The 26,462-nt window shown below is 37.9% G+C and overlaps 1 protein-coding gene across 2 annotated transcripts in view; it reads right to left on the bottom strand.

Annotated features, from left to right (window-relative positions):
• The window catches only part of BTBD8 (BTB domain containing 8), a gene marked incomplete at its 5' end in the record, with an annotated part of 89,830 nt that overhangs the window by 51,492 nt on the left and 11,876 nt on the right, over positions 1-26,462 (bottom strand). For both annotated transcript variants that reach the window (XM_079696426.1, XM_079696425.1), the window contains 2 exons: positions 14,987-15,104; positions 22,651-22,901. In XM_079696426.1, the coding sequence (XP_079552552.1) occupies positions 14,987-15,104; positions 22,651-22,901 (369 nt within the window). The remainder of the gene's footprint in view (positions 1-14,986; positions 15,105-22,650; positions 22,902-26,462) is intronic.

Genomic DNA, 26,462 nt, shown 5'->3' with positions numbered 1-26,462 from the left:
CAATCAGAAAAGAAAAAGGGAATAAAAGAATAAAAAAATAAATAAAAGGAATCCAAATTGGAGAAGCAGTGAAAAGCTGTCACTGTTTGCAGATGACATGATACTACACATAGAGAATCCTAAAAATGTTACCAGAAAACTACTAGAGCTAATCAATGAATTTGGTAAAGTAGCAGGATACAAAATTAATGCACAGCATTTCTTGCATTTTTGTTGTTGCATGAACAACGTAAAATCTGAAAGAGAAATTAGGGAACACTCCCATTTACCAATGCAACAAAAAGAATAAAATACCTAGGAATAAATCTACCCAAGCAGACAAAAGACCTGTATGCAGAAGACTATAAGACAATGATGAAAGAAATTAAAGATGATACAAACAGATGGAGAGATATACCATGTTCTTGGATTGAAAAAATCAACATTGTAAAAATGACTATACTACCCAAAGCAATCTACAGGTTCAGTACAATCCCTGTCAAACTACCAATGGCATTTTTCACAGAACTAGAATAAAAAATTTCACAATTTGTATGGAAACACAAAAGACCCCAAATAGCCAAAGTAATCTTGAGAAAAAAAAAGGAATCAGGCTCCCTGACATCAGACTATATACTATAAGGCTAAAGTAATCAAGACAGTATGGTACTGGCACAAAACTAGAAATATAGGTCAGTGGAACAGGATAGAAAGCCCAGAGATAAACCCACGTACATATGGTCACCTTATCTTTGATAAAGGAGGCAAGAATATACAATGGAGAAAAGACAGCCTCTTCAACAAGTGGTGCAGGGAAAACTGGACAGCTACATGTAAAAGAATGAAATTAGAACACTTCCTAACACCATACACAAAAATAAACTCAAAATGGATTAAAGACCTAAATATAAGGCCAGACACTATAAAACTCTTAGAGGAAAACATAGGCAGAATACTCATGATCTAAATCACAGCAAGATCCTTTTTGACCCACCTCCTAGAGAAATGGAAATAAAAACAAAAATAAACAAATGGGACCTAATGAAACTTAAAAGCTTTTGCACAGCAAAGGAAATCATAAAGAAGACGAAAAGACAACCCTCAGAATGGGAGAAAATATTTGCAAATGAAGCAACTGACAAAGAATTAATCTCCAAAATATACAAGCCGCTCATGCAGCTCAATATCAAAAAAACAACCAACCCAATCCAGAAATGGGCAGAAGACCTAAATAGACATTTCTCCCAAGAAGATATACAGATTGCCAACAAACACATGAAAGGATGGTCCACATCAGTAATCATTAGAGAAATGCAAATCAAAATGACAATGAGGTATTACCTCACACCAGTCAGAATGGCCATCATCAAAAAATCTACAAACAGGGCTTCCCCGGTGGCGCAGTGGTTGAGAGTCTGCCTGCCGATGCAGGGGACACGGGTTGGTTCCCCAGTCCGGGAAGATCCCACATGCCGCAGAGTGGCTGGGCCCGTGAGCCATGGCCGCTGAGCCTGCACGTCCGGAGCCTGTGCTCCACAACGGGAGAGGCCACGACAGTGAGAGGCCCACGTACTGCAAAAAAAAAAAAAAAAAAAAAAAAAAAAAATCTACAAACAGTAGATGCTGGAGAGAGTGTGGAGAAAAGGGAACCCTCTTGCACTGTTGGTGAGAATGTAAATTGGTACAGCCACTATGGAGAACAGTGTGGAGGTTCCTTAAAAAAGTAAAAATAGAACTACCATGTGACCCAGCAATCCCACTACTGGACATATACCCTGAGAAAACCATAATTCAAAAAGAGTCATGTACCACAATGTTCACTGCAGGTCTATTTACAATAGCCAGGACATGGAAGCAGCCTCAGTGTCCACTGACAGATGAATGGAGAAAGAATATGTGGCACGTATATATAATGGAATATTACTCAGCCATAAAAGGAAACAAAATTGAGTTATTTGTAGTGAGGTGGATGGACCTAGAGTCTGTCATACAGAGTGAATAAGTCAGAAAGAAAAAACAAATTCTGTATGCTAACACATATATACGGAATCTAAAAAAAAATGGTTCTGATGAACCTAGGGGCAGGATAGGAATAAAGATGCAGAGGCAGAGAATGGACCTGAGGACACAGGGAAGGGGAAGTGCAAGCTGGGACGAAGTGACAGAGCAGCACTGACATATATACACTACCAAATGTAAAATAGATAGCTAGTAGGAAGCAGCTGCATAGCACAGGGAGATCAGCTCGGTGTTTTGTGACCACCTAGAGGGCTGGGATAGGGAGGGTGGGAGGGAAACGCAAGAGGGAGGAGATATGGGGATATATGTATACATATAGCTGATTCACTTAGTTATATAGCAGAAACTAACACAACATTGTAAAGCAATTATACTCCAATAAAGATGTTAAAAAAAAAACCCCACAGAACTTTATAGTACAAGTGAACCTTAATGTATGCTAATTAAAACAAGAATACTTAGGAGGAGGTCAGGAGATCCCAGGATGCAGACTGTGAGAAAATTACCTAACTGTATTACAAATGTATGAAATAACCTCATTGAAGTGGGAGATGAAGGTACTGACCTAAATAACTTTGGAAATGAGTATAGACTGTACAAATAAAGGCAAAGGAACTGTGTAGTACAAGCAGTGTACTCTAGTTCAGGAGTCCACAACCCTTCTGGCACCAGGGACTGGTTTCATGGAAGGCAATTTTTCCACGGACTGGGGGTCGGGGGGGATGGTTTCGGGATGATTCAAGCGCATTACATTTATTGTGTACTTTATTTCTATTATTATTACCTTGTAATATATAATGAAATAATTATAGAACTCACCATAATGCAGAATCACTGGGAGCCCTGAGCTTGTTTTCCTGCAACTGGATGGTCCCATCTGGGAGTTATGGGAGACAGTGACACCCAAAGTGCGTTGCTTATGTCCAGTCTACTCCATAAGATGCAGCTTAATTGTCACTTGCCACTCACTGATAGGGTTTTGATATGAGTCTGCAAGCAATTGATTTATTATGGTCTCTGTGCAGTCTAACCTCTCTGCTAATGATAATCTGTATTCGCAGCTGCTCCCCAGTGCTGGCATCACTGCCTCAGCTGCACCTCAGATCATCAGACATTAGATTCTCATAAGGTGTGTGCAACCTAGATCCCTCACATGTGCAGTTCACAGTAGGGTTCGTGCTCCTATGAGAATCTAATGCTGCTGCTGATCTGACAGGAGGCAGAACTCAGGCAGTAATGTGAGCGATGGGGAGCGGTTGTAAATACAGATGAAGGTTCACTCGTTCACTTGCCCCCCGCTCACCTCCTGCTGTGTGGCCCAGTTCCTAATGGGCCATGGACCAGTAACAGTCTGTGGCTCAGGGGTTGGGGACCCTTGCTCTAGTTGGTAAAGTTGTTTCCCATGCAGGTATGGATTAACAATTCTGAAACCACTATACATGAATACTGGAATTGAATGATTAAGTATTAGATGTTGGATGATGAAAGCCAGTTTCTCACTGCTATACTGGAAGATTACAGACAAGCAAGGAGGTAAGAGTAGGATGATCAGTGTGTTAGTGTGATTAGTGTTGGAGATCTCACGATGAATTCATTTTTAGCTTAATACAAATAAAGATGGATTCATACAGAAACATTTATAGATATGTGCATATCTGCAGATTTATATATACACATCTATTTCCTTGCTCTGTCAGCTGAGAGGATCTAAAAGAACTAGCAACAAGCACACCCAGTGTCCAAACAGTAGTTTCTAATACCATTAGAATAAAAGGAATCAGGGTTCATTAGAGAAATGTTTGATTCTAGGACAGATGAGTCTAGAGTATTTTTTAGTGTCAGTAAGTAAAGAAATGCTACACACACACACACACACACACACACACACACACACACACACACTGATGGGGGGGTTGTATGTCAAGAACCAATTGAAGGAGCTCCCATAACTAAAACTGGAACAATTTCAGCAAAAAATAAATAGGCCAAAATGCAAGATAAACCAAATTACAAACCAAATTACCAAAATGAGCTGAAGTACAAAATAAATATCCATGAGTACATGCTGACATATAGAAATGATTGAATAAATAAAGAGGGGAGAAAAGACAAATTTCTTGTATAGAAGAATGTCAAATAATTTAAGTAGATACTATCCCCTCAAGAAGGTGGACCATAACTCCCCATCCTTTAAGTGTAGGCTATACACGGTGACTTACTTCTAGAGAGTACAGTATAGAAATGGGAGATAGGGGAGAGGGGAGTAACTTTACAGTGAAGAAACCAGACAAAAACTAGTGTAGCCAAGTGATCAAGGTTAACATAAACAGTGATAAGTCATGCTGATTACAGGTACCCTTGAAATGATGTAATAAGAATGGCAGTTTACCTTTGTGAACTTCCTCCCCAAAATTCATAACTCATTTAATCATATGAAAAACATTAAGTAAACTACAACTGAGGGACATTCTACAAAATACTTGCCCAGGACTCCTCAAACTGTCAAGGTCATCAAAGACAAGGAAAGTTTGAGAAACTATCACAGCCAAGAGAAGCCTAAGGAAACATGACCACTACATGTAATGTGGTATCCTGGATGGGATCCTAGAATATAAAAAAGACATTAGTCAAAAACTAATGAATTCTGAATAAACTATGGACTTTAGTGGACTTTAGTGAATAACAATGTCTCAATATTGGTTCTTTCATTGTAACAAATGTACTATACTAAGATGCACACATAAGATGCTGATAATAAGGGAACTGGGTGTGGGGGCATATGGGAATTCTCTGTACTCAGTTTTTCTGTAAATTTAAAACTGTTCTAAAAATAAAGTATATTAAGAAAAAATTAGGGTTTCTGCTTCCACCCATGAAAGATAACAAGTATGGGATTTGCCTCACCTTGATTAACAAGTAGGAAAGTGAATAAAATATGACACTGAAAAAAAAGGCAGTACAAAACTCTGATCCTTAAGAGAAAGAAAACAAATGAGGCAAGCCCTACAATCATACTTTTCTTCCCGGAAACAATTAGATCATTGCACAGGGAAGGTAAACAGAAGCAGAGCCTAGTTGTCTTGCTGAGCTGAGAAGACAAATATGGGAGCTCGGGAAAATGAGTCAGCTGGAATTTATGGGGCACAGTACAACAGAAGAGGAACTTAAGAAAAAGAGCTCCAAAAATTAGAGGAGGGATCCCATTGAGCCTTCATCTGAACACAATCTGAGCACACATAGGGTAAAACTTCATGAAGTCCAGCAAAGAATAAAGGTCAGGGAGCTATAAGCCTGTTCATACAGGCCAGGCAGATCAAGTTCCTTCTGGCAAGGACTGAATACTGATCCTAAGTCCCAGAAGGGTCATACCTCAGTAGAAGAGCTATCCACCCTTCAGAGTAAAGGCTACTCTAGAGCCACCCTAAGTTTAAAAACAAATCTCAAAAAGATGAAGATGATCCACAATAACTTAATTGCCTGCTAAAACAAACTTCAACACTTTTAAAAGAGAGACAACAAAATTCAAACACTCAACAGCATACTATTCATAATGTTCCAAATCTAATAAAAAATTATCAGGTATGTGAAGAAGGAGCAAAATATGAACTATAATCAGGAGAAAAATCAGTCAATAGAAATAGACCCAGAAATGAAAGAAATGATGGAGTTAGCAGAAAAAGCATTTAAAAATGCTATTATAGGGGGCTTCCCTGGTGGCGCAGTGGTTGGGAGTCCGCCTGCTGATGCAGGGGACATGGGTTCGTGCCCTGGTCCGGGAAGATCCCACATGCCGCGGAGCAGCTGGGCCCGTGAGCCATGGCCGCTGAGCCTGCGCGTCTGGAACCTGTGCTCCGCAATAGGAGAGGCCACAACAGTGAGAGGCCCGTGTACTGCAAAATTAAAAAAAAAAAAAAGAAGCTATTATAGGGACTTCACTGGTGGCACTGTGGTTAAGAATCTGCCTGCCAATGCAGGGGACACAGGTTTGAGCCCTGGTCCGGAAGATCCCACATGCCGCAGAGCAACTAAGCCTGTGCACCACAACTACTGAGCCTGCACTCTAGAGCCCGCGAGCCACAACTACTGAGCTCGTGTGCCACAACTACAGAAGCTCGCGTGCCTAGAGCCAGTGCTCTGCCACAAAAGAAGCCTGTGCTCCACAAGGAAGAGTAGCCCCCGCTCCTGCAACTAGAGAAAGCCCACGTGTAGCAATGAAAACCCAACACAGCCCAAAATAAATAAATAAAAAATAAATAAATAAAATAAGATCTTATTATAGGTACACTCAAGGATTTTTAAATAAGGAACATAATGAAGAGATTTTTTTTTAAAACCTGACAAAACTTTTATTTATTTATTTTTTTGCGGTACGTGGGCCTCTCACTGTTGTGGCCTCTCCTGTTGCGGAGCACAGGCTCCAGATGCGCAGGCTCAGTGGCCATGGCTCACGGGCCCAGCCACTCCACGGCATGTGGGATCCTCCCGGCCCGGGGCACGAACCCGTGTCCCCTGCATTGGCAGGCGGACTCTCAACCACTGCGCCACCACAGAAGCCCCTGACAAAACTTTTAGAGTGAAATATGCAATATCTGAAATGAAAAGAAAATTCATGAATGGAGTAAAAAGATTAGATACTGAAGAAGAAAAGATCGGTGTACCTGTGTATATAGCAATACAAATTATCCAAATAAGACATAGGGAGAAAAAATAAACTGGTTAAAAAAAAAGAAGCTTAAGCGAGCTTGGGACTAACATAACATAATTGGAGTCCCATGTGGAAAGGAGAAAAAGAAGAGGATGGTAAGAAAACTTGAAAAAAATAACAGTTGTAGAATTTCCAAATTTCATAAAAACTACAAACCCACAGGTCCAAGAAGCTCAATAAATCATAAGCAGAATAAACAAAAGCACAAGATATAACCAAATTGCTAAAAACTAATTATAGAGAAAAAAAACTGTAAAGCAGCCAAAGAAAAAGGTACATCAAATACTGACATGCAAAGCTAGACATGATCACAGGCTTCTTGTTAGAGACAACACAGCCAAAAAAACAATGAAATTACATGGTTAAAGCACTGAAAGAAATACAAATCACAAATTTATAATTTTGTATTTAGCAAAAATATCTTTCAATAATGGAGGCTAAATGAAGACTTTTCTAGACAAACAAAAGCTGAGAAAAGTCATTGTCAGCTGAACTCTATTACAAGAAATTTAAAGAAAGTTCTTTAGGCTGAAGGAAAATTATAACAGATAGAAACCTGGACCTACACAAAAGATTGAAAGTGTCAGAATTGGTAATATAACTAAAGTATAACTTTTTCCCTAATTTTTAAAATTACTTAAAAGATAATTGTTTAAAAAAATAATTACAATTTATAGTGGGGTTTTGAGTATATATAGAAGTGAAATGTATGGCAGCAATAACACAAGGGACAGAAGGGGGAAAATGTCCTAACATCATACATAAAGGTGTATAATATTAATTGAAGGTAAATGGTAATAACAATGCATATTGAAAATCCTAAAGTAACTACTAAAAAAACAAAAACAACACACACACACAATATAGCCAATATGCCAATAGTGGAAATAAACTGCATTAAAAATTTTTTTTTCTCAATTAATACAAAGAAAAGAAGAAAAGAGAAAAAAGAAAACAAAGAAAAAATGAAAACAAATAGTAAATAGTAGCCTTAAATTCCAACACATTAATACCTATATTACCATAAATAATCTAGATTCTCCAATTAAAAGGAGAGATTATGAGACCAGATAATAAAAGAGCAAGACATAACTATAGCTGTCTACAAAAAATTAATTTTAAACCCATTTAAAATACAAAGACACAGAGAGGCTAAAGGTAAAAGGATGAAAAAACATATACCATCTAAATGCTAATCATAAGAAAGCTGAAGTGGGATGCTAACTAGACTTATTGTGATGATCAGTTCATTATGTTAAACACCTGAAACTAATACAATGCTATATATCAATTATACCTCAACTGTTAAAAAAGAAAGCAAGCTGGCACAGCCCTATTAACATCAGACAAAAGACTCACAACAGGAATATTACTTGGGGTAAAGACTAAAATTTCATAAGGAAAAAGGGGTCAATTCATCAAGAGAAAATAACAGTCCTAAATGTGTGTGTACCAAATAACAAACCTTCAAAATATATGAAGCAAAACTGATAGAACTGAACGGGGAAGTAGATAAATTTACAATTATATTAGAGACATCAACATTCTTCTCAGTAATTAACAGAACAAGTAGACAAAAAGTCAGTTAAGGATATGGAAGACTTGAACTAAACATGCTAAACAGCATGTTTAAACTAAGCAGCATGCTAGCCATTCCCATCTAAATAAGACCAAAAGCATCTGAGGCTTAAACAATTACCCTGCCCTTAAGACAGAAACTTAGGAAACATTCCTGTTTAATTCAGATACAAGCCTCAGTTTAAAAAATTATGCTGTAGATAGCATGGTGTATTAAAAATCTTCACCAGATTTTTCATTTTCCAACACATCAAAAATTTTTTCTCTTTTTGACTAAATTTAATCTCAGCTGACAAGGCTGCTTGACTCTGTAGAGATGCCCTAATTTCCCCCTTGCTCTTGCTTTATAGTACATTGCTATTCAATACGTCCTGATTTTAGCTGAACTGGATTCACCTCTCCAGGAAGAATAATGGCCTGGATTACTCAGAGAAACTCTAAAGAATTTTTCACTAGGACTATTTTTTTAAGTACTCTTGCTCCAAGAATATATTTTTTTCCTTTTAGTTCAACATAACTGAATAAGGGTTAAACGCAGAGCAGTGAATCCAGACTTTCTGTTGCTGTCACCATTACCCATTACACTTTGCAAATATTTTAGAGAACATAAACTTTAAAAATGGTAAGTTAGCTTTCTCCTGAGACATTCATTTTGACATACATTGACTACAGCTTTCATAGGATTAGCCTTTCCTAAATTAAAAAATGATTTGTGAAGTGTAATAGATGCCCTGTTATCCAGTACAATGAGGACTGATAGTTGTTTGGTTAATCTAAAAATTAGGAGAGAATTTTAAAAATGATTTGTCTATATCATAATCATTTTATTCTAACTTAAAAAATAAATATGTATTCATTCACAAATCTTTGACCATACAAGGCCAATCTTTATTTTTTTATTGTGGGTTTGCTGATTGGAGCCTCCTATTTCTTGCAAAAACTATATATACCCATATACCCTGTCTATGATTTTTAGTTCTAACTTCTCTGAAGTGAAGAAAGTTAAAAATTTTTATGAAGCAATCTGAAGTATAGAATAATTTTAGACTTTTATAATTTCCCCTCAAACTTTTATATTGTTTCATCTAAACTGAACTCAATAGCAGTTTTACTTTATTTTTTAATTTATCTTTTATTTTTTGGTCATGCCACGTGGCATGTGGCATCCCAGCTGCCCAACCAGGGATCGAGCCCGTGCCCCCTGCATTGGAACTGTGGAGTCTTAACCACTGGACTTCCAGGGAAGTCCCTGAATTCAACAGCAATTTTAAAAGTGCCTCTCCCCGAGAGGAGTCTGGGGGAGAATGGATACATGTATATGTATGGCTGAGTTGCTTTGTTGTGCACCTGAAACTATCACAATATTGTTTATCGGCTATACTCCAATATAAAATAAAAAGTTAAAAAAAAAATGCTCAGGGCTTCCCTAGTGGCGCAGTGGTTGAGAGTCTGCCTGCCGATGCAGGGGACACAGGTTCGTGCCCCGGTCCGGGAAGATCCCACATGCCATGGAGCGGCTGGGCCCATGAGCCATGGCCGCTGAGCCTGCGCGTCCATGAGCCATGGCCACTGAGCCTGCACGTCCGGAGCCTGTGCTCCGCAACGGGAGAGGCCACAGCAGTGAGAGGCCCGCGTACCGCAAAAAAAAAAAAAAAAAAGCTCAAAAAGAAAGTGCCCCTCCCTTATTAATATTTCTAAAACATTCACTTTGGTTTTCATTGTAACAACAAATTCTTTTCATACTTCATGTATCATTGGTTTGTATGATATGTCATTAAGTCATGCTATCAAAACAAGAAATTCAAATGGCATCAAACAGGTTTGGGAATAACCCCTAGTGACTCAGGAGACACAAACTCAATGAAAGGAATGGAAATGTTATAGGTATACTAGAGAATGACATCCTAGCCTTGAGAGTTCTGCCTAACATGTCAGCATGCTCTACAGAGAACAGCTGAAGAGTACATTTAGTCGCGTTCAGTTAAGGAGTTTCTACTCTAGGTGACTTGTTTCCTTTTAGGCGCCCAGTGCCTTTGGCTTTGGTTCCCCATTGCAACCTCCCTCAAAGGCCCATGGTACCAAAGAATCTCACCTCTTTTCTCTCTATTGTTCCCACATCTAATTTATTATTTTAAACCTTTTAAGTGGACAGGGTTGACCATCTATCATTAATAAAGTAATTAGTATTAAGACTTTCATAACCCACTTTATTGTATGGGAATCTGGAATTTTATTACAATTACTTCATAAAGCTTCTTGGCAATCCTAGTAAGATAGGGAACAGCAAACTTTTTCTGCAAAGGGCCAGATAGTAAACATCAATATAAATATAAATATAAATATATTTGGGCTTTTCAGGTTCCTGTTGCATATTGTTTTTTGTTGTTGTTGTTGTTTTATACAAAAAGAAGCCACTGACCAGCTTTGGGTTGTGTCATAGTTTGCCAACCTCCACTCTAAGATAAGGTAGAAAAGGCAACAATGTGCCTCCCTCCCAGATATCTAATATATACTTATAGCAACTAATATTTACTGAATGCTTCCAATGTGCCATAGAACCATGCTAAGTGCTTTATGTACGTTATCGGATTCAATCCTCACAGCCATCCTATGCTACAATTACTATCATTATTTCTTTTACAGATAAAGAATTTGAGACTTGGAGAGATTAAGTAACTTCTCAATAATTATTAAATGGTACAATCAGAATCTAAACCCAGAAAGACTGACTTCTGGATTACTAAACTGTATACTTCTGAAAAAGTTTTCAGCTGATGGACTCAAGAATATATAGCTAATTAGTCATATGGCACAGACTAGGACATTGATCTCCTGACTCAGTGCTGATTTACTAAATATTCAGAGAAATCTACATTTTAAAGGAAGATTTGACAGCATTTTAACCCCATGAATGAATGTCTGATGTTATAATATCAGGCACTGAAAAAAAAGGTATTCTGGAAGGGATACAGGATCTTAAGCGTTACAAAGCTAAAATTAGGAATCACTGCCCTGCTTTTTCAATAAAGCAGCACAAGAGAATCTTAATTATGGAATACTGAAGTGCAACAAATAAATTATTTTTAAAATACAGTGGATTCAATTTCACTCAGAAAACATCAGAATAATAATTAACACTATAAAATGGGAGATCAGCAGTGGAGTGGATAAGTTAGGTACTTAGAGGTATGCTAAAGATGACAGGAAGAAATAAAAGTAGAGAGAAATGCCCAATATATGGATGGTATTCATCTGGTGATTGACAGTAATTCAGGAAAGAACGTAATGTTACAGAGATCCATAACAGGAGTAATGTGTTGTAGTACTCCAGGAAGCAACACTCAGAAAAGTAGCAACATAATTAACAAATGGGATCCATGAACTCTAATGGGTCCTTTTATTATAACCTCTCTCCCGCCAAATAAAAAAAAGCTCTCTTTGTTTCTCCTTTGAGCAGAAGTATTGGAGATAAGCAAGGACAAAGATGTGGGAAGGGTGGAGAAGTTATGCTTTGGAGAGGGAAAGGCCTGTGTAGAGGCAGAACAGTGTAGTAAATGTGACTTTCCCTGGAGGCCTACTGCTATCCCTTTCCTCCTTGGACTGGGGGGAAATGCAAGTGATTCAAATCACCTTTCTCTCCTTGTCCCACGTAAGCAAAGGACATACAGACTGTTGCTACCATCTACACAAAACCTTGTATCAAAGGCCTATTACCTGGATGATGATAGCAAACACTCACATGGTACTTACTATGTGCCAGGCACGTTCAAAGTACTTTAAATGCTTTTAGTAATTTAATACTCATAATAACCCTATAAGATGAGTATTATTATAATCTCCATTGTTGATGAGGATGCTGAAACACAGAATGGTTAAATGACTTCTCCAAATTCTTACAGCTAAAGATGGTAGAGCTGGAATTCAAACCCAGGCAGACAGGCTCCATACATAGTCCACATACTCTTAACTACTCATTTATAAATGACTTCTTTGGCTTAGTTGTACCACCACAAGCAAGTGATTGTCATCAGATCGTCTTGCAGCACATAAAGGGCTCCAGGTATTGGGCTGCAGATCAAGGGAAAGGCTGGACAGAGCAACTAGCAACTGGAGACATAATCTTGGAAGAACTGGGATACCAGGGATGTTTTTGAAGAAGGAGCTTGAGCATAAGAGAAAGACAGTGACTCAATAAAAGAAACTATCTCTTTACCATACCAGTTTGGACATTAAACTAGCAAACTAAACTGTTCTAAAATTTGAGACCTAAATTGAATGTAATTCTGCCCATAAATCCTGGTCTTTGTGAGTACTTGCATTGATCATTAAATATGAGAACATATAATTAAAGCAGTCATTTTACAAACGGATTTTTAGCCATACCACTAAGATAAATGCTGACATTGATTATCTAGAACAAGAAATAATTCAGAAAGTTCTGTTGCTGGGCTTTAGGTTATATTACATGATACAAGCATACATTGGAGATATTGAGGGTTCAGTTCCAGACCACCACAATAAAGCAGGTCACACGAATCTTTTGGTTTCCTAGTGCATATAAAAGTCACGTTTACACTATACTGTAGTCTAATAAGTGTGCAACAGCATTATGTATATACCTTAATTTAAAAATATTTTATTGCTAAAAAATGTTAACCATCATCTGAACCTTCAGTGAGTTGTAGTAGTAACATCAAAGATCACTGATCACAGAACACCATAACAAATATAATAATGAAAAAGTCTGCAATATTGTGAGAACTGCTAAACTGTGACACGGAGACATGAAGTGAGCCAATGCTTTTGGGAAAAAAATGGTGTTGACAGACTTGCTCGATGCAGAATTGCCACAAACTTTCAATTTGTAAAAAATGCAATTATCTGCGAAGTGCAATAAAGGAAAACGAGGTATGCCTGTGTTTTCTGAACTACTGACATAATATTCTTTGAACTGAATAATAAAGTAAATATGTACAAACAAAGAGATGTTTAAGTTTGGAATAGGAAGGTAATCGTGGGATTTAGAATTTGCCATTTTAACTCACATAAGGGCACTAACAACAAAGCAAGAATACTTAAGCCAGATCTTCCTGAAACACATTCTCAGGAAATTGCCTTTCTAGTTAATATAAATTTATTTTTTATTGCTAGGTGAACAAAATAAGCCAGAAATGTGGGCAAGAGCTGTCCTAAAATACAAACCTAATATTCTAGATCCAGCTCTTAAACAGTCCACTGTCAGGCAGTACACAGGGAGAAGCCAAATACAGACACTGTTTGAGGACATACTGCAAATCGTCACAGCGTCCTGCTTTCCCTGTATGACAACAATAGCCTTAGGGCTCCATAGGTAGAATTTTGCTAGGATGCTCATATGGTTTCAAGAAAAATCTGGCACAAAATAAAATCAAAGTAAATTAATTCTAAAAATAAAATTGTGCTGTCCCCCTACCCCAACCAAAAAGAAAGGCACGTGCATGCACACACACACCACTTGGGAATTTGTATATTCCCAAATATGAGAAATACATATCCACGATATGGAAAATATATGAATAAATCTGTATCACACTCTGTATTTTACTATACCTAATGCAGATTTCATAAAAAATAGGAAAATGTGTATATATATATTTACAAAACATATGTTCCCAGAAAGAAAAGTTCAAATTCTGAATGGTAGTCTAATGGAAACTGGCAATCCTAGAGTTTAGCAGTGTACTACAGTCAGTTAACTGGCAAAACCAGTATGATTTCTGAGAGTACAAACATCACTACTATTTGGCTTGGTGGATTTCTGTAATCTAAACTCACTGCTAATTTCAGTAAGGGCTGTGTACCCTTGAACCTACAAGACTGCTTCTTGCATCTGCAAAAATAGTCTGGTTCTTCCTCTTCTGCAGCACCAGAATAACTTAACATTCTATTTGAAACACAAAGAGATAGGGAGGAGAACTCTGGGGTCCTCAGCTTTCTGGTTCCAATTCTAGTCTGTTATGAGGCCAGCTGTACCTCTTTCCCTTGAGTTCCAAGAAAAAAACCCTGTATTTTTATTAACATCTTTTCTTTCTTTAAGCAGATTTTAGTTACTTACCAAAAATAGAGTCTAACCAAAACAGGCAGCAGGCTTTCATTTAAACTCTAAAAGCCTGGAATGTCTAAGCAACCCAACTCTACAGCAGAAAAATGATTTTTAAAAAGTACACTGAAATATTAAACCTCCTAATCCATGCTATTCAGGAGAATCGGCTATTTTGAATCAAAGACTTTGAGCCAGAATGAATTCAGAGAAAATACATGTCATTCATGTAGAAATAATCATTTTCAATACCATAATGCCTGTGAAATTAAAAATTGCATTTAATTACATTTTCTGTGACAGTGGCTTTCAAACCTATTTTAGGCAACAGTATATTTTCTTCTAATAAAATCTTCGGTTCATGCCCAATGCACAGCACAGATCTTCTCTAGCTGAGCATGTGCACATGTCTGGGTAGGGTCACCTGTGCATGTGTGAATGTGCAGATAGAAAATCCTGCCTAATGTCCAAACTCCTCCCCTGTCAGAGACCTCCTGAGGCATCACCATGGAACCCCTGTAGCCTATGTGAATCAGCTTGAAAACCACCGTGCTAGAAAAAGACAGCTACCCTTTTACACTTTACTGTCACAACCAAGACACCAAATTAATCACATGCCTATTTACCTGTGAGCTTTAAAACTTTTTCCATCAACATAAATATCAATATCTGGGCAACACTGTTTCACATAAAGCTTCAATAAATCTTCTCCTAATTCAGATGCAGGTTCCAAGTCATAAATATCTTTAAAAGAGAAAAACAAGACTAAAAAAAGTTTCTTTAATAGTATATATATTCCAAAATTGTGTATTCTAATACTAGCAAAATGTTTTTCCACAGTTATCTCAATTAGCTACTGAAAGAGAGTAACAGTGACTGAAACATTTAAGTGGTAAATTCAAAGTAAAATGAAACTTTAAAATCATCTATCCTTTCTGCTCTGAAATATATATTTCTATTTATATTTAAATATAGATATACCTTTAAATATAGATACACATTTAAACATAGGTAATATTGTTACAAAATTATATACCAAAACTGAAGCCACTTCATGAACATCTATCTGACTTAGAAAATTTTCCAATTTTGATATTCTTTTTCACCACTTAATTTTTTCCTGTTCCTGTTCATGGACTTATGGCTAGGATAATCTGTGAACCAATAGAATTTCAACTAAAATCAATGGGATTTATAGGACACTTACTATGAGTTTAGTACTGTACATAGTATGGAGAGGTATAGAAAATAAATACTTTAAGAACTATCTCTACTTCAAAAGATTCACACTTTAGGCAATGGGAAGTGAAATATAAAACATGTACATATATATAAAAAAAGAAAAATACTAAATTATATACTATAGCTTTGTCAGTTCAGAAATTTTTGTTAGTACACCTGGTGAGGATGCATCACCAGAACATATTCCCACTAACCAATTTACAAATGTATACATTTATAAACCAGAATGCCAATACTGACTCTACTATCAAAAGAAATCCAGAATCCAACCACTACTCAATATCTCCACTGCTACCACTGTAAACAGATAAGTTAGGGGGTCCCCAGAAAGAGAACCATGAATGGCTTTCTTGACATAAGAGAACCCATTTTGGCCTAAGCCATTTTGTGATCTAGGCCTAGCTGCAATGCTTGCCCTTGAACAGGTCTCAATAATTAATGATCTTAAGGGAGGGGATGCAGAGACAAGGGCCGAGAAGCCAAGAAAAAATGGTGCAGCCTTGGAGCAGGAACAATATCTTTTGAGCTCCTTATAGAACTAAAACTCCCAATAAATGGAAGATGAAGCAATCCTCATTCCAGAGAGAAGGTCACGGTTTGATAGCCTCGAGAACCAGAGAAGCTTATATGGAGACCACCTGAAGCCAGATTAAAGGAGTGCAGGCCCTGCACACACCCTAATCTTATGAGCAACCTCACCCTTGAACCGTTGCTATAAAACTCTCATCAAATCTTCCCAGGTTGGGACACACAGTTTTCGAGGGGCAGGAGCCCGCTGTGTCCCCCTTTGCCTGGCAAAGTAATAAAGCTATTCTTTTCTACTTCACCCAAAACTCTGTCTCCAAGATTTGATTTGGCACTGGTGCAGAGAGGCCAAGTTTTCAGCATCACCATCCCAGTTCAAAACGATATGGTTCTCTCCATTTTTTTTAGAGTAAAAGCCAAAGTCTTACAATGGCTTATCAAGCCTCACGTCTGGCTCCTCACTACCTCTCTCATCTCATTGTCTACTCTTTTGCTTATTTCCATACTGAACTCTCTCTCATTCCTCCAAATGGCAAGTTATGTTCCCATGTTAGGATATTTCTACTGCCATTTCTTTTGCCTTGAACTCTCATCTCCCAGATATCCACTTGGCTAACTTCCTTACTAGATTCAAATCTTTGTTTAAACATCACCTTTTAATCAAGGCTGACTCTGACCACCCATTTAAAATTGCAACTCCCATCACTAGCACTCACAATCCTCCTTCCTCTGTGCTATTTTTTCTATAGCATGTCACCTTCTAACTTCTTTACTACATTATTGTCTATCTCCACCCCCACCATACCTTCTCCAACTGGAATCTAAGTTCCAAAAGAGCTGGAAGTCCACTTTAGTCATTGAAGTATCCCTTAGACCTAGAATAGTCCTAACACATAGATCCTCAATAAATATTTGTTGAATAAATTAATATATCAAATACTACATAAAAAGATTTTTGAAGAAAAAACATAAAACTCCAACCAGAATAAAGCAGGGGAAGGAGGCAGATCCTACCACTTCCAGATATTCCTATAGAAGACTTAAAGCACATAAATTAGTGGGAGATGTTGAAGGAATAGTTTTCATTTCGATGATTCAAAGATCAGAGTATAATTTTTGACACAAAGGGAAAATCTAGAAACTTTTCAAAAGAAAACCAAGTTAATTTGATAGATGATTACCTATCTCAACTCCCAATTATGTACTCAAATAGCCTCCTGAACCTGATATATCACAGTGTGGTATAATAAAAATATATACTTGGTCTTTCTCCCCCATTCCTGGCACAGAGCTTAAAACTCTTGAAATTTCCTAAATTATAGGAATGTCTTACTTGAGTTTATGTTAATGACGTGATTCAGGGTAGGGTTCCTAAATAGCTTCAGGATGGGGGCTGGTCACCAGAAAGGACAAATATGTGATTAAACAGTGGGAACTTTCAGTGCTCCCCCCCATCTCTAGGGAGGGAAAGGGGGCTATAGATTGAATTATAAAAATTCTTGAACAATAAGATTCAGGGAGCTACTGGGTTGGTAAACACACTGACTTGTTGGAAATATAACAGGGAAGAACCAAATCTGACTACATATTGGATGTTTCTTTTACTTTAACCCTTGCTTCCCACTGCTTTTGTTCATTAAAAGGATACTGTCTATACATAATGGCCTGCCTCAGGGAACCCTGCCCCTCTGCCAGAATGTTAAACCAAAGTGCCTTTGATCAGAGAAACATCCGGACCCTGTCCACCTGTAGATGGCTGCAAGAAAGAAGAAATTAACACATCCCCTCCCTGAGGTTGGCCATTCCAGGGGATATTTGCAAAACTTATGGGCTTTTTACTTTACTTCCTCATCTCCTCCCCCTCTCTGTGCTATAAAAGAAACTGGCATCCAAACCCCGATAAGATGGTTATTTTGAGACTTTAGTCTGCCATCTTCCCGGTCTGCCAGCTTACCAAATAAAGTCATATTCCTTGCCTCAACACCTCGTCTCTGATTTATTGGCCTGTCGTGCGGCGAGCAGAGCGAGCTTGGACTTGGTAACAGAAAGATGGCGCACCCTGAGGGGGCATGGAATTTGTTCTGTATGCTGTCCTTGCCCACCCCACCCCATACCTCGCCCTATGCATCTTTTCCATTTGGCTGTTCCTAAATTATATCTTTTATGAAAAACAGGTAAACATAAGAGAAATGTGTTCCTGAGTTCTGTGAGTCATTCTAGCAAATTATTGAACCTTGGAGGAGGATGGTCATGGGAACTCCTGAATTTGTAGTCACTGGGCACAAGCCTGGGTAGTAAAAAGCACCAGAATATGTCACCCCAAAACATGCCACTTTGGCATGAGGATTATTTTGAGCTAAAGGTACTTGAGAAGGAGCAGATGCAGGAAAAGCTATTTACATCCCCCTAACTGCCTAAAAATAAAAGTACAAATTCTCCCTTTTGTAAAGGAAATTTCCATTTGTAAAGATATCTCCTTACTATTCTCATCACTTGACTCTTATTTGCATAACAAGACAATCCTTATTCACCATACATTTTCTCTCCTCACCTTCCCATAACTTGCCTCCAACACCTAGTAGCCCAAAAGTCCTTTCTTTCGTTTAGCCTAAGATGATATATAAGCCTCAATCATCCGGCCACCTTCTTGAATCTCCTTTCTTTGTGAAACTCCTGGTACAAAAGAAAGTAATGAAAACCATTTTCCCCCTTCTGTTAATCTGTCTTATTTCAGTTTAATTCGTAGGCCAGTCACAGAACCTAAGAGGGTAGAAGGAACTCTTTTCTCCTCTACAGTAGCCTAAGCACTCCACTTGTGTTGAAGTGGGGACAATATTGTAGGACTAAGTCCTTAACCTGTGCTAACTCTGGATAGTTAACTGTCAGAATTGAACTGTTGGATGCCCATTTGGTGCTAGGAGAATTGGTTGGCGTGTGGAAAAAACCACACACATTTGGTGTCAGAAGTGGTACCCAGAAAAACAAAAACAAAAACACATTCACAGAAACCCAAAACTGTTCCACAACCTGAAGTCATCATTCCACTCTACCTTAAATTTGCTCTGTTCATACTCCTTAAGCCTGCAAAACAGTACCACCTAAACTCCTTAAAATAGCTTATGAGTAAGGTGACCACATCTTTTGGTTTGCCTGGGGCAGTCCAGTTAATGCCTCTTGCCCCAGAATAATTATCAACAGCAATAATAATTTTTCATCTTTCACTCTCTCAAAAGAATCCTAGTTTGGACCATAGACTATAAAGTCATCCTTTATAGAAGGCTTTCATTATCTGGCTTTTGCTTATATATCCAGGTTCATCCCTTACTTTGACCATTCCTGTCCCCTACTCTACCCTACACCCACAACAAACCATTTCTGGCTTTCCAAATTTGCTATGTGCCTGGTTCTCTTTGCCTCCAGGCATGTTGTTTCCTTTGCCTGGAACACTTCTCCCCTAAACTCTTTATGCCTGGTTAACTTCTGCTTTTTCCTTCAGGATTCAATTCAGATATCACTCCCTCCATGTAGCTTTCTCTGAAGGCCTAAGCCTAGGTTACATGTGCCCTATCTGTGTCCTTATCACACTTGGTACGTAACTTACCTGACTGTACTTCCTACTAAACTGCAAAATAGGAACACTATCTGTTTTGTTCACTATCAAATCTTCAAAACTAGCACAAAGTTGATACTCAACGTAATGATTAGAATAGCATTTCAGGAATAAACAGCAAGAGCAAAAGAACAGAAGTGGCAAAATATACTTCCTTAGGAGGAAATGCCAAGTAAGTCAGTAAGAATAGACTTCACGGGGTATGAGGGGTTGTGAAGACAGGAGGCAGCAGCGTTCTAGGCAGGAGTCAGTTCCCAACATCCCCTTACACCATGGGAAAGAAGCTAGGATTTATATTAAGGCTGTGTGAGACTACTGCAGGATTTTAATAAGGGAAGTGCCATGACCACACTTGCAATTGATGGACGTTGTTCAGTACAATAGAGATGGAGGGTGGTACAACGAGAGGCCTGGTGACCAGCTGGGATTCAAATTCTCAAGGAAAATAGCAAATTCCTGAAATAAAGAAATGGCAGGAGGGTAAAGAAGAGAAGTATTTAAGAATATTTAGGAGACAAATCAACAGACATGATCATGAATCAAATGAAGGGTAAAAGAGTAACTGAGGAGAAAGATGGTAATATAATTCACACTGATACAGTATTTAAGAAAAGAGCAGGTTGAGAAAGCGGATGATTAGGTCAGTTTGACACAAGTTAAATTTTGAGATATTTAAGGTATATTTAGACAGATATTTCTAGTCAGTGGTTAGATACGAAGCTAAAAAAAAAAAAAATTGGAGAATACCAATTATTTAAGGGGCAGAAAGAGGAAGTTCCAGTGAAGGAGACTAAGGAGTGGCCAAGAGGGAAGGAAAGGAAAAAGCCCCCTTATGCCCAAATTGTTCCCTAATATGTCAATTGTGTTCGATCAAACTCATGTTTTGAAAACAAGTGTTATAGTAGAATTGGATGTATTTGAAAGTATCTGTTAACTAAAGAGTTTTATTACTGGTGTTTAGTGCAACAGCAGTAAAAACAAACTGATTTAAGCTTAGTTAGATTGCTTTTATATATGTTCACCGTATCTCATTATGGTGAATGAATGAATACATGCATACATGCCTGTGCTAGGCTTGAGGTAGATCTATTCATATTTTTTAATTATCTCATTTAGTCTCAGTCCTAAAAAGTAAGGGTTACAGACTGATTTTATAGATGAGGACTCTAAGACTCAGAGAGTGTAAGGGACTTTCCCAAGGCCACATAGTTAGAGCAGTTGGCAGAGCTGGTATTTGATACCCATTTTTCCTGCCTATAGTCTAGAGCTCTGCATGGTCCCACAGCAGCCTATTAAAGTGGCCAAAGAAGTTTTGAGTATAAGTGAATAGAGCTCATTTACCCCTCAAACCCTTGCCTTCATCTACTTTCTCCATCACTCCATGGAAACCTCCGTGTTGACTGGTTTACCAGACACTTGCTTGTCCACATCTTACACTTGCTTGTCCACATCTTATTAACTCCTTTGCAGTATTGCATACTGTCAATGCCACCCTCCTTGAAATTTCCTTTGTCTTCTCTGACACTATGCTCTTGATTTTTCCCTCTTAGGTGCAAGCTAATCCACGAGAAACACTAGGTCAATGCAAAGAACTGCACCAAGCTGAACTCAGCCCTGTAAGAATACACAAAACATAACACAAACACCTAAAACATCTACCAGATACTTCAGTTCACCCACACCTACCCATTTCTGGTGTTACAAACTTCTATCTGATTTCAGATAGCAACTTCTGGGAGACCATTTTCTATGAATATTTTTGTGCTCCTGTATGGTCTGGCCTTTCTGAGCAGAGCACTGGCAAATTTGGATAAAGGATGGTTCAATAACAAACATGTCTTAGGAGTCAGAGATAATGTGATGCTCCAGAAAGATTCAGACTACCATCCCCTCAAAACCATTTCCTTACATTCTAGGGTACTGAAGCTACCTTATCCTAACCAGAGAAGATTTATTTACCTTCCAAAGTAAAGGTGTCTCTCTCTCTGCAGAGGAGGATGGGCAGACCTGCCAGCAGCCTATAAAAGTCTCATAATGTTGGTGTTCCCCTCCTATGGTGCAATCCCACTGCACGTGCAGGACAGGTAACATCAGGCCCTTACCACATAGCCTCGTGGGGACTGAGGGTTGGGAAGTTGTGCTGAGATGCTCTGTAAGTAACAAACAGTCTGTTTTCTGATCCAGGGGTCTCGAGTTTCCTGTTAGAATATCTACTATATATATATATATATATATATATATATATATATATATATCTGTATTCTTAACATCCTCCTTCCACCAATTCACAATAATTCACAAGCTGCAACCCTTCTGACACCCACTTATACAAACAAACTAGAGGTCTTTTTCAAGGTCAAATGCCACATTTATTGTAGTACTTATGCATTTCTGAACCATTTAACATGGGTAAAACTATGCTAACCATTTTTATTAGGTTCCTATCTTTTAAAAATGTGTCACGACAAAAGTTTCAGTGATTTTGTGTCATGACAAAATGTATTGGTGATTTTTGTGTTGCATGGTGTTTTTTAAGGAACGCATATATTGTGTTATAACAGAATTGATTCTATAGTCTGCTAAAGCTTTTATTGGTGTAGGTTAGAATAAGGATGACAATATATGGAGGCTTAAAAGGAGAATTATGAATTATGTGTGTATTTTTTAATAATAACTCCATCTCTAATTACTTAGGAAAACTGGGAGTTGACCATATTATTATTTCTATTTACCCATAAATTATTTACTTTCATTTATTTTTATTATATTGACTTTCATTTACTTTTATTTCATTTACTTATAAAAAGTGATCAGTAGAGCTGACTTTTGAAGTATATTTTTCTCTAATTGTATCAGAATATAATTACTTTCATGGCTATAAAATTTTATAAAAATCCACAAAAAATACCTCACCAGTGGAAATTAAATTGTTCTCTTTGTTGTTATCTTCTGGAATGTCCTCTTTGCTGTTATCTTCTGGAATTTCATACTTCAGAAAAGAATGGTCAGATGACCTTTTACCTACAGATGACCTTCCATCATTGTCAGTACACTTTCCAGCACTGAAGTCACATTTCTTTTGTGGTACTCCACTCTCCATTATCTTTTTCCTGAGAATTTCCTCTTCATCGTTTTTTATGTTTCTGTTTGATGAGTACACAAGCCTAAAAGATAAAATGTAAAATGTTAATAAAAATAATATCAGTGATTCTTAAAAGCTAGTTTTCCAGCATGCTGCTTTCATAGATAACGGCTATATAGTTTTAAAACCTTTTTAATCTGGACTAACTAGAGGAAAGATCAATCTAAAATAACAGAAAGTTTGAAAAGTAGTCTATAAAAAATTTTAATGTTAAAAAGGAATATATAATGCCAACAAATTATATAACCTAAATGAAATGGACAATTCCTAGGAAGGATACACATTACCAAACTTGATTTAAGAAGAAACAGAGTATCTGAATAGACAAATAACAAGAGATTGAATTAGTAATCTAAAACTTCTCACAAAGAAAAACGCAGGACCAGGTGGCTTCACTGCTGAACTCTACCAAATGTTTAAAGAAGAATTAATGCCAATCCTTCACAAACTTTTCCAAAAATTATAAGACGGAACACTTCCCAATTCATTATGTAAAGCCAGTATTATCCTGACACAAAAGCAGACAAAGACAAGGCTTCCCTGGTGGCGCAGTGGTTGAGAGTCCGCCTGCCGATGCAGGGGACACGGGTTCGTGCCCCGGTCCGGGAAGATCCCACATGCTGCGGAGCGGCTGGGCCCGTGAGCCATGGCCGCTGAGCCTGCGCGTCCGGAGCCTGTGCTCCGCGGCAGGAGAGGCCACAACAGTGAGAGGCCCGCGTATCGCAAAAAAAAAAGAAGACAAAGACATCACAAGAAGAGAAAACTACAGACCAATATTCCTTACTAATACAGAGAAAAAATCTTCAACAAAATCATAGCAAAGTGAATCCAGCAACATATAAAAAGAATTATACATCATGACCAACTGGGCTTTATTTCAGGAATTCTAGGGCAGTTAAACAGATGAAAATCAATATTATATACCATATGCTATAGCCTGAATGTTTGTGTCCCCTAAAATCATATGTTGAAAGCTAATTCCCAATGTGATGATATTAGCAGGTGGGGCCTTTGGGAGATGATTAGGTGGAACTCTCATGAATGGGATTAGTGCCCTTATTAAAAGCGGCTCCAAAGAGATCCCTCGCCTTCTTCCGCCATGTGAAGGAACAATGAGAAGTCAGCAGTCTGCAACCTAAAATAGGGCCTTCACCAGAACCCTACCATGCTGGCACTCTGATCTTGGATTTCCAGCATCCAGAACTACTAGAAATAGATTTCTGTGGTTTATAAGCCACCCAGTCTGCAGTGTCTTGTTATAGCAGCCCAAATGGACTAAGACACCATATCAATAGGACAAAAACTACATGATCATCTTAGTTGATGCAAAAAAAAAAAAAGCATTTGACAAAATCCAACACCCTATCATAATAAAACGGTCAGCAAACCAGCAATACAGTAGAGGGAAACATCCTCAACCTGATAAAGGAGATCTATGAAAAACTCAGAGCTAACATCAGACTTAACGGTAAAAGACTGAAAGCTTTCTTTCTAAGATCAGTAAGGATGTCTGTCTGCTCTTACCACTTCTATTCAACATTTAACTGGAGATTCTAGCCAGGGCAATTAAGCAAGAAAAAGAAATAAGCTGGATTGGAAAGGAATAAGTAAAGCTATCTTCATTTACAAATGGCAAACATGTGTATAGAAAATCCTTGGAAATTCACCCAAAAACTATTTGTTAAACAAGTTCTGCAAGGTTGCAAAGTACAAGATCCATATGCAAAAATCACTAGCAATGAACAATCCAAAATGAAATTAGAAAATAATTCAAGTTACAACAGCATCAAGAAAATAAAATACTTAGGAATGTATTTCACAAAAAGTACAAGACATATCCTGAAAGCTACAAAACAATGCTGAAAGCAATTAAATAAATGGAAACACATTCCAGATGATTTAATATTGTAAAAATGACAATACTCTCTGAATTGATCTGCAGATTCAGTGCAACACCTATCAAAATTCAGCTAGTTTCCTGCAGAAATTGACAAGCCAACCCTCAAAGTCAAATAAAAATGCCAGAATAGCCAAAACAATCTTTACACAGAACCAAGTTGGAAGATTCACACTTTCTGAATTCTAAGCTTCCTACAAAGCTATAGCCATCAATACTGTGTGGTACTGGTATAAGGATAGACATATAGATCAGTGGAATAGAACTGAGTGTCTAGAATATAGATTTATAGGCAATTGATTTTCAACAGGGGGTTGTGATATATAATATGAACTATATATTTGGTCTTTGTCCACCATTCCCAGCACGTAGCTTCTAAAACCCTTCTAATTTCCTATGTAAAAGCCACAGAACATCTTTTATTATAGTACTTAGGTTTTGTTCCCAGGTCCTGAAATAGCTCCAGAAGGATAAAGGTGAAATGAATGTCTTTTGTTATTCACAGCAAGCCCCTTTCAACCACACCAGAGTTTATATCAGTGAAGTTGGTGACTTTTAGAAAGCTCCTAAAAATGGGGGCTGGTTGCCTGGAGAACCACCAAGTGCTTTGAAGGTTGGAACTTTCAGCTCTCCCCTCCACCTCTGGAGAGGGGAGAGGTTGAATTAATCACCAACAGTCAATGATTTAAACAATCATGCCTATGTAATGAAGCCTGCATGAAAACCCTAAAGGATGGGTTTGAGTGAGCCTCTGGGTTGGTGGACACATGGAGGTGCTGGAAGAGTAGTGAACCCAGAGAGGGCTTGGAAGCTCCTTCCCACATCCCTTGCTCTATGCATCACTTCTGTCTGGCTGCTCCTGAATTTTTTCCTTTTATAATAAACCAGTAATATGGTAAGTAAAATGCTTTCCTAAGTCCTGTGAGCTGCTCTAGCAGATTAACTGAACCTGAGGAAAGGGTCATAGGAATCTACATTTATAGCCAGTTAATCAGAAGCACAACAATCTCCAGGTAAATAGTGTCAGAACTGAGTTAAATTTGTAGGACACCCAGCTGGCATCTGGAGAACCTCAGAATTGCTCGGTGTGGGGAAAAACTCCTGCGAATTTGGTGACCACAAGTGTCAGAAGTAAAGTACTCAATGAGCAGAGTGTTAAGAGTAAAGGAGACACACAGGAGGGTGTTTTTCCTTTACAGGTATTTAGACAATCCAATGGGAAGAGAAAAGTCTCTTCAAAAAACAGTGCTAGGCCTCTCGCCTTCTGAGACAGCCCACACTTTGTCTGTGGAGTGTGTTCCTCCCAGGGCCACTCTCGCCTTTTGAGACAGATCACATTCTGTATACGGAATGTATCTGTGTACCTCTCTAAATAAATCCACTTCTTACCTATCCAAAAAAAAAAAAAAAAAAATGGTACTACTGGGACAACTAGGTATCCAAATGTGAAAGAACAATGTTGGACCCTAGCCACACACTATATACAAAAATTAACTCAAAATAGGTCAAAGCTCTAAATGTAAGAACTAAAAAGGTATACACAGGATAAGTAATTGTGACCTTGGATTAGGCAATGGTTTCTTAGATATGACACTAAAAGCACAAGTTATAGAAGAAAAAATAAAATGGAAGTGATAGAGATTAAAAACTTTTGTGCTTCCAAGGATACCATCAAGAAAGTTAAAA

This window comes from Hyperoodon ampullatus, assembly GCF_949752795.1.
Source record: "Hyperoodon ampullatus genome assembly, chromosome: 2".
Classification (NCBI taxonomy): Eukaryota; Metazoa; Chordata; class Mammalia; order Artiodactyla; family Ziphiidae; genus Hyperoodon; species Hyperoodon ampullatus.
The sequence above is the reverse complement of the archived record's forward strand: the minus strand, read 5'-3'. Positions and strand labels throughout refer to the sequence as shown.